At 47.3% G+C, this 8969-nt stretch overlaps 1 protein-coding gene across 3 annotated transcripts in view; it reads left to right on the forward strand.

The window, feature by feature from the left end:
* The window catches only part of usp24 (ubiquitin specific peptidase 24), a 58447-nt gene that overhangs the window by 26387 nt on the left and 23091 nt on the right, over nucleotides 1-8969 (forward strand). For all 3 annotated transcript variants that reach the window (XR_012985926.1, XM_076278125.1, XM_076278126.1), the window contains 15 exons: nucleotides 61-176; nucleotides 605-671; nucleotides 1677-1787; nucleotides 2720-2818; nucleotides 3739-3912; nucleotides 4308-4393; nucleotides 4681-4789; nucleotides 5534-5692; nucleotides 6012-6109; nucleotides 6241-6336; nucleotides 6595-6823; nucleotides 7073-7235; nucleotides 7901-8056; nucleotides 8532-8602; nucleotides 8837-8969. The exon at nucleotides 8837-8969 is cut by the window's right edge and continues 28 nt beyond it. Coding sequence is in view for 2 of the 3 variants with exons in the window: in XM_076278125.1 (XP_076134240.1) it covers nucleotides 61-176; nucleotides 605-671; nucleotides 1677-1787; nucleotides 2720-2818; nucleotides 3739-3912; nucleotides 4308-4393; nucleotides 4681-4789; nucleotides 5534-5692; nucleotides 6012-6109; nucleotides 6241-6336; nucleotides 6595-6823; nucleotides 7073-7235; nucleotides 7901-8056; nucleotides 8532-8602; nucleotides 8837-8969 (1867 nt within the window). In the remaining variant the exon portion in view is untranslated. The remainder of the gene's footprint in view (nucleotides 1-60; nucleotides 177-604; nucleotides 672-1676; nucleotides 1788-2719; nucleotides 2819-3738; nucleotides 3913-4307; nucleotides 4394-4680; nucleotides 4790-5533; nucleotides 5693-6011; nucleotides 6110-6240; nucleotides 6337-6594; nucleotides 6824-7072; nucleotides 7236-7900; nucleotides 8057-8531; nucleotides 8603-8836) is intronic.

Consider the following 8969-nt stretch of genomic DNA (forward strand, 5'->3'; position numbering starts at 1 on the left):
TGTGTGTGTGTGTGTACACTTCTCCACTGCTCTCACACTCTTATGCTCGTTGCTTTCCAGGCCGCCAGCTCTGCCCTGGGGGGCCCCACCCTCACCCACGCTGTCACCAGGGCAACCAAGATGCTGACAGCCACCGCCATGCCAACTGTTGCCACATCTGTGCAATCCCCTTCCAGGTTGGAAATCAGATAGTTTGTGTGTGGCTGTGTGTGCGTGTGATACTTACACATTTACATTTTTTCAAAGTTCTTCACAAATGATGCTGATTATCAGTAATGATCTCTGGTTTTTGTTATGGTTTGGCTGCAGCACAGTTGTCACCAGTAGTTTTATGCAAGTGACGTAGTGACCGGAGCATTGATTTGAGTTGAACTTGGCTCAGCTTTAGAGTGCAGCACTATGTTCACCAATGTCAGTTTAATATATCCAATTAAAGATGTCATGCATTTTGACCAATCAAAGCAGTAAAGATGAAGATGAAACTACTACAAACCAACCATGTGGAATTATTATGATATGGATGCTGCGTTCCACTTTGCTAATTGTTCAGACTGACGTGACCTAAACTTGTAGACTCCACTCATCTAATTGTGTGCTCCACCAGGTCAACCAAACTGGTGATTATCGAGAGGCTGTTGTTACTGGCAGAGAGATATGTCATTACTATAGAGGTAAGTTCCACTGTTTACAAGTGTGGATGGATAAAGTGGATGGATATGCTGTTGTGGCTTTGTAGCTAAAATGACATTTACACGGTGCTTGACATATGTTGGATATCTTGCATTGAGGAAGTGTTTTGTGAATGACTACTTGTAGGAGCTTATGAGTGATAAAGGCGGAATTTCATTTTTTGGTTGAACAGGTTTTTTTGGGACAAACAGAAGCCTAAAATGTGAAGCTGACATAAAAGCACTGTTGTGTTTTCATGTCTCTTCCTGCCCTCGGTCCAAACGAGCTGATTTTGCACTGCGTAGCCTGCTACTGCTGACCTCAGCAGCACATGGCAGCTTCCTTATGACCAAGCGCTCACTTAAAAGACAATAGTATGACCAAGCGCTCACTTAAAGTACAGTAGTGTGACTAATGTAAACACAGAGATTAGGGTTAAGATTGCGTTATGAAAGAGGCCCACTACGCCTAAGAGACAAGCTCAGGGACGACGGCACTTGAGGTGGATTTAAGGAGATAGCTCTCAGACAGCGCATGATGTCATGTTAATTCCAGCAGTGTTGATTAATATGGCTGGATGGAGGGACCGCTGGGATGCTTTTTTTTTGTGGCAAACCTTCCAGCTATCCTGAGGGAAGGCCTGCACTGCAAGGCACCTCTCAGAGATTAGTTGTCGAGTCGATAAGCATGGCTCTGGTTTCATTGGGGCGCTGAGGATTATTTCATTAAAACACATTCTTTGTGTGTGTGTGTGTGTGCGTGTGCGTGTGCGTGTGCGTGTGCGTGTGCGTGTGTGCGCGCGCGTGCTTATGTATCTGTGCTTGAGCAAATATGTGTGTGTGCTTGTGCACACACTACAAGAGCCCTTCTCAAGGAACCCAATTTCCTTGTTGATGAGTGGTATGTGGCTCTGAAGACCTGGCATGTGTACAGCTCGGTGCAGCTCCTGTGCTCCCGCCCTGCCGGTCCCACCGGTAGTCATGTGTGCTTGTGTTGATCTCCTGCAGGACTTGTACTCGGTTCCTCGGACCATTCTACCTCACGGTGCCTCCTTCCACGGCCACCCAGTGTCCCTCCACGTTACCTACGAATCTACCAAAGACACTTTCACTCTGGAGGTAATGCACTGCCAAACAGCCATACACTCAAGCCAAGTCAAGTTGAGTTGATTTCTATTGACCGTTTCAAGAGAGTTCCATTATCAGCATCATAGTTGTTCCCACAAGGCTTCAGTTTTAACATTCCATATGTTATCTTAATGAAGCGGAAGTAGATTGGGAACAAAAAAGAACGTTCAAGCATTGTTTTTGTTTATGTTGTTGAAAGGGTCTATAGCACGTTTCAAACAGGGGTCATTCAATGTGCAGGGGTCATTCAATCATTATACAGTGCTGTCAGATGTACAGCATGTTTTAGATCTCTAAGCCTGTATGATAGCCTGTGTTTCCATTATTAGATCAGGTCTTGGAAGTTTCACAGGCAATGTGCCGCTGGAATTCAAGCATAGGCCAGGTTGTTTAAGATTTGGGGGGAAAAAATTGTCATTGTATATACTGACGTTAATCATTTCTGATTCTGATGACACGCACCAAGGTGTTCCTTGCTTTAAGCTCTGTTATATATTGATAGGATTAACTGTAGCAGTGAAGAGATACATCTGCTTAGTATTGCATATGCTTGTCCATCTGTACACACACACACACACACACTAGTGTCTGGGCATCAGGCAGAGCGTTTACATGGAGTAGGCATACAGAGCTGTACTCACTGATCTGTGAATGAGAACAGTCCCCATGTGTAGAGCCATTTATGGATTATGGTCAGGAACATCTTTCCACTCCACCACCTCTAGCCTCACAGGCATAGCAACACACACACACACACACACACACACATGCAGGCAGATTGTCTAAACACTTTAGATGATTGTATTTTATTTGAAACTGATTAACGACTGGGTCTCACACAGGAACATTTTTGTTTGCCTTATATGAAGAGTATTTGAAGTGCGCTGTAACTATGCATGTGTGTGTGTGTTTGAATCTTTCAGGCTCACAGCAATGAGACCATCGGCAGCATCAGGTGGAAGATTGCAGAGCAGCTCAGCTGTCCGGTGGACAATGTCCAGATCTTTGCCAATGACAGCATGGTGAGTCAGTCACACACACACACACACATCAACATGTGTAATCTCAACAAGCCACTCCGACATCCTTGCGGTAACTGATTTATGGAAAACGAGACCCTGTTGCACAAAGCAGCTTTTTGCTTGGTTCACCATTTGGTTCCGTGACTGTAGATGTAAAAATGTTGGTTGTTTCACCATTTGGTTCCGTGGCTGTAGATGTAAAAATTCTGGATGACATCACGTTTGTTGAAGTTTGTGTGTATGGTTCTCACCAGACACTTTTGTCCAAAACGACTGACCAGTGCCAAACAAAACACACTGGACAGGGAGCTGCCCCTCCCTTCAGTGCTCCCAGAGGAACTCCAGAGCAGTGTTTTCATGTGGTTTGGTGGACAGGCTTTCTCCACTGTATTTGTTTACAGTTCACAGAGCCAGATATGTGGACGAAGATTGAGTGTTGTGACGGTGTACTCAGACAATGGTCAGCTGGCGGATCGTGAGGAAATATTAGATGAATCAGACTGTGGTTAGGGGTTAGACATCGCTTAAATTCACTGACACCTTTAAGGCTGCTATGGAAGTGCCGTTTAATCATGTTACACATTTGTCCATTTCCACTGAATGGTTAAAAAATGTTTTAATGAGAAACACAGATAGTCTTAGGAAGAGCTATCACAAACACAAACTGTGTCCTTACATAAGCTTAGGTTAGTGTAATATTGCCATAAAGATAAAGAGATGTTTGTGTTAAAACTTGGTGTGTGTGCGGGTGTGTGTGTGTGTGTGTGTGCGGGTGTGTGTGTGCGCTTGTGTGTGACACAGCTGATGATGAACCGGGAAACAAACTGTGTCCTCACATAAGCTTAGGTTAGTGTAAGATTGCCATAAAGATAAAGAGATCTTTGTGTTTATACTTTTGTGTGTGTTTGTGTGTGATACAGCTGACAATGAACCGGGACCAGAAGCTCCTGAACCAGCTGGGCTTCTCTGACGAGCAGAGTCTGACAGTGAAGAGCTCAGGGACGGGCACACCTTCAGGCAGCTCAGCGGACAGCTCGGCCTCGGTCAGCAGCAGCAGCAGTGGGGTCTTCAACTCGGCCTATGCCCTCGAGCAGGTACACACACACACACACACACACACACACACACACATGTATTAATAGACCTATTAATCATATGTCATACTATTCCCTGGAGCAGGTGCCTTCACACACACAAACAAACGCACACAAATGCATACATGGAAATAGACGTAAACTCTATTTGCCCTTTGTCTATGCCCTGGAACAGATGCACGAACATGCGCACACACGCACACACACACACGCAGACACAGCTATACTGTGTAATGCATATGATGTCGAACGCTATATTAAGACGGCACATGTCCTCAACTAACACCCACCCCCATGCATGTGTTGATGAAGGCTGTGCCCTGGTGGTATGTGAGAAAGTGTTGTGCGTTGACGCCGGCGTCGGCCTGTCTGTCTGTGTCCGTGTTTATTATCAGGAGAAGTCCCTGCCAGGCGTGGTGATGGCCCTAGTGTGTAACGTCTTTGAGATGCTCTACCAGCTGGCCAACCTGGAGGAGCCCAGGTGAGATGGGACCTCTGGGGAGGGGGAGCTGTGAGGGGGGGCATACACTGCATATTATGCACTGCAAATGTGGAAAGCTGAAAGGATTGAGAGCCCCATCACTGAGATTACTCTCGTGTGTGTGTGTGCGTGTGCGTGTGTGTGTGTGCGTGCGCGTGTGTGTGCATGCGCGTGTGTGTGTGCGTGTGCGTGTGCGTGTGCGTGTGCGTGTGTGTGTGCGTGCGTGTGTGTGCGTGTGTGTGCGCGCGCGTGTGTGTGTGTGTGCGTGTGTGTGTTGGTGTTGTCAGGATCACACTGCGAGTGCGGAAGTTGTTGCTGCTCATCCCCACGGACCCCGAGGTGCAGGATGCCCTCGACAACTTTGTGCCAAAAGAGTCCAGCGTCTGGAGTCACCAGGTAACCGGCAACCCGGCAGCTGCCACAGCTTCACCTTTTTAGTTCATTTGTTTTCAATGAGAAAAGAAACAAACGGCTTTTGCCTTTATGTAGGTAGGACAGTTGAGATGAATGACAGGAAGTGAGTTGGAGAGAGAGAGAGAGAGAGAGGGATCAGAGGTCAGAAATGAACCCAGGTCGCCATGGGCACCTGAACGTGGTATGGCAGGTGCTGCCACATGACACAAATGAAGGATATTTTAATTTGGAGGACAGCTGTAGCTGCTGTGATGGATGATTTACCGAGACTCACAATTTCATCTCATCGCTTAGTTCTCCCGTTGTGTCACAGCAGAGCTTCACCCTGTCATGCTTGTGAAGAGGCATAATTGCCCAGCAGGACTGGCAGCTCTGAGTCATGTCAGCTGATTACACAGGTAATCAATCCGGTTGGGCAAGGTTGACGTGTTGCTCGTCTTAATCAGTTTTGAGGAAGTGACCACAGTAAAAGCTGCAATGTTGATTCTAGATCAGCTGATGTTGAAGATGATCCTGGACTACTGATTTAGTGCATGATCAAACAAATATTCAGAACAAACAGCAATTGCACTGTGAAACAGTGAACAGTGCAAACAGCATGAAATAAGCTGATTCGTATCATTGTATGAGTTGTTTCTGGTCAACAAACTGTGTGTATCACAATGTGGATTTAATTGTCTGTGTCTGTGTGTGTGTGTGTGTGTGTGTGTGTGTTTGTGTGTGTAGAAAACGCTCTTCACGTTGGGCTCGGGCTCCCAGGCCTCCAAGTCTCCGTCTCTGTCCAGCAAGCAGCAGCACCAGCAGAGTGCCGCTTCCATCCTGGAATCACTCTTCCGCTCCTCCGCACCGGGCATGTCCACCTTCAGAGTGCTTTACAACCTGGAGGTACACACACACACACACACACACACACACACACACACACACACACACACACACACACACACACACACACACACACACACACACAGATGTACAGCATCGACACACACACACACACACAGATGTACAGCATCGACACTTTGCACAACAAACCATAGATAGGTAGTGGAGGGACACACACGTCACCCTGCCTGATGATGTGCGTTACTAACTGTGTCTGGTTGCCTCTTTTTTTTCTTCTGCAATAGAAATGATTTATCTGACATGTCTCTCTTATCGTCCTTTGTCCTTCTCGGTCCCTCCATCTTTGTCTCTGTCCCAGGTGTTGAGCTCAAAACTGATGCCCACGTCTGATGACGAGATGGCCAAGACCAGTGTGAAGTCTTTCTGCGAGAACTTCCTCAAAGCAGGAGGCCTGAGGTATTCGAACATGCTCATTCGATCAACGCAAATGGGATGACCTTGTGTGTGACCTTGACAGCACCTGAGTTGTGTGTAACACATTGGGACGTTGATTCATGTTCGGTGTGTGTTTGTGTGCCTGTGTCCAGCCTGGTGGTAAACGTCATGCAGCGAGACTCCATTCCCTCGGAAGTGGACTATGAGACCAGGCAGGGCGTCTACTCCATATGTCTGCAATTGGCCAGGTACTCCCATCTATAAATCAGTAGTACTTCCTATGTGCTTATGTGTCTATGATCTGGATCCCTATTGTTGGTGTGACAGATGTGCTTAATCAGGATGCTGGAATTGAGTCAGGGCAACATAACTCTGTCACAGTCTAAAAGTTGTCATCGGAGAGGGAGTTATCACTTTTCACTGTTCTTACAGTCAAAAGCCACACCTGTTGTTGTTCAGTAGTTTCCCTGTATTAACTGAGCTCGTTTGTGTGGCTCCCCCTGCAGGTTCCTGCTGGTAGGGCAGACCATGCCCAGTATCCTGGATGAGGAGTTCAGCAAGGATGGCCTGGACACGCTGTCGTCACGGCCATTCCGCAATGCGGGGCGACAGGGCAGCCGGCAGTTGTCCCTGTGCGGGACGCCCGAGAAGTCGTCCTACCGGCAGATGAGCATGTCGGACCGCTCGTCCATCCGCGTGGAGGAGATCATCCCCGCCGCCCGCGTCGCCATACAGGTGTGGGAAAGCGCCTGGACACTACCTGAACATGCAGCTTTTAGTGCCAAGACACAGTGTGTGTGTGTGTGTGTGTGTGTGTGTGAGCATGTTGTGTGTGGGCTGTGTGTGTGTGTGTGTGTTTTGTGTTTTTATGCTAGCCCAGTTAAGCAATAATGAATTTCATATGTCATCAGTTATGTGTTTTAATGCAGCTCAGCGGTTATGTAACGTAAGCTTGTGTGTGTGTGTTTGTCTCCCCGTCACTAGACGATGGAGGTTGGGGACTTCACGTCCACAGTGGCCTGCTTCATGCGACTGACCTGGGCAGCGGCTGCCGGCCGATTGGACCTGGTGGGCAGCAGCCAGCCAATCAAAGAGAGCACCAACTCCCTCTTCCCCCTGGGAGTGCGCAGCAGGGTCAGCAGCACAGGTGGGACACACACACACACACATACAAAGTACACAGCTACACACAGACAGCTACACACAGACATACTCAGCACACACACACATACTCACTCACTCACACTCACTCACTCTCTTACACACACACACACACACACACAGTACACACACACACACAGCACACACAAACACACAGTACACACACACAGTACACACAGACATACTCAGCACACACTCACTCACTCTCATACACACACACTCACACACAGACTCAGTTGTTTTGCAGTACCATGTTTATGGCACTAACAAACCTCATTACTTTTTTTATTTATTTTACTTTTTTATTTATGTTACTATGGACATGTGTTTATTTGCTGCTGTATGTTACTAAATACAGCATTCCCCATCTCTACCAGTTGATGTAAAAGAGTAGAAATTTCTCAGTAATAAGTGTTTATATATATATGTGTGTGTGTGTGTGTGTGTGTGTGTGTGTGTGTGTGTGTGTGTGTGTGTGTGTGTGTGTGTGTGTGTGTGTGTGTGTGTGTGTGTGTGTGTGTGTGTGTGTGTGTGTGTGTGTGTGTGTGTGTGTGTGTGTGTGTGTGTGTGTGTGTGTGTGTGTGTGTGTGTGTGTGTGTGTGTGTGTGTGTGTGTGTGTGTGTGTGTGTGTGTGTTGCATTCCATTCCCAGGCAGTAACTGCAGCTCTGGCAGCGAGGGCGAGGCCACCACACTGCAGGCGGGCATCTGTGTGAAGCAGCTGTGCGTGTCCATCAAAGACACCATCATCGCCCGCGAGGCCCTCTCTCTGCTCGTCACCTGCCTGCAGCTGCGCAGCCAGCAACTCTGTGAGTGCCCCCTGCTGGACACACACACACACACAAACATGACAAACCAGATACCATTTTCATAGACAGAGAGGGGCATCACAAAATGTATACTCATTTCTACCACTGCTTTGTTGAATTTCCTATTGTGATGCGTTGTTTATAACATGCACTTGACGAGATGTAACGGCCACCTGAAATGTGCATTATTGTCTGTTAACCGAACGTTGTGTCGTCAATTATCTCTGAGATAATGTATATGCTTGAGAGCAGGGGTCTCAGACTCACAGTACCGACCGGCCAAAAAGGCATGAGAGGAAAAAATAATCTGTTATCATCTTTCTAAATAACATGCATTTTTGGGCAGACAATATTTCTAACCTGCAGCTTAACAACTAACAATTTTAGTCTTTCAGAAACTGTTCTTCATTTAAATTATTTAGGAAAGGTGAAAGGACTCACAAACCAATGTCTTCTGTTCATTTTTCTCTTCCAGCGTCTTTTTATAACTTGCCAAGTGTGAGTGATTTCATCATAGACATCCTGCTGGGATCACCTAGTGGAGAGGTAAGGACAGACCACTGACAGACTCCGACAAGTGCATGTGTACAGATACCTGATGACTCTCATCACTCCATTGTAACACACACGTAATGGTGTGTGTGTGTGTGTGTGTGTGTGTGTGTGTGTGTGTGTGTGTGTGTGTGTGTGTGTGTGTGTGTGTGTGTGTGTGTGTGTGTGTGTGTGTGTGTGTGTGTGTGTGTGTGTGTGTGTGTGTGTGTGTGTGTGTGTGTGTGTCAGATCCGGCGTGTGGCCTGCGACCAGCTGTACACCCTGAGTCAGACGGACGCGTCGGCCTACCCGGAGCTGCAGAAGCCCAACCTGTTCCTGCTGAAGGTGGTGCTGTCTGCCCAGCTACCCCTTTGGTCCCCCA

This window comes from Alosa pseudoharengus, unplaced genomic scaffold (assembly GCF_046254945.1).
Source record: "Alosa pseudoharengus isolate Yale_2024_CS ecotype anadromous, Long Island Sound unplaced genomic scaffold, YU_APseudo_1.1 YU_APseudo_1.1_scf_11, whole genome shotgun sequence".
NCBI lineage: Eukaryota > Metazoa > Chordata > Actinopteri > Clupeiformes > Clupeidae > Alosa > Alosa pseudoharengus.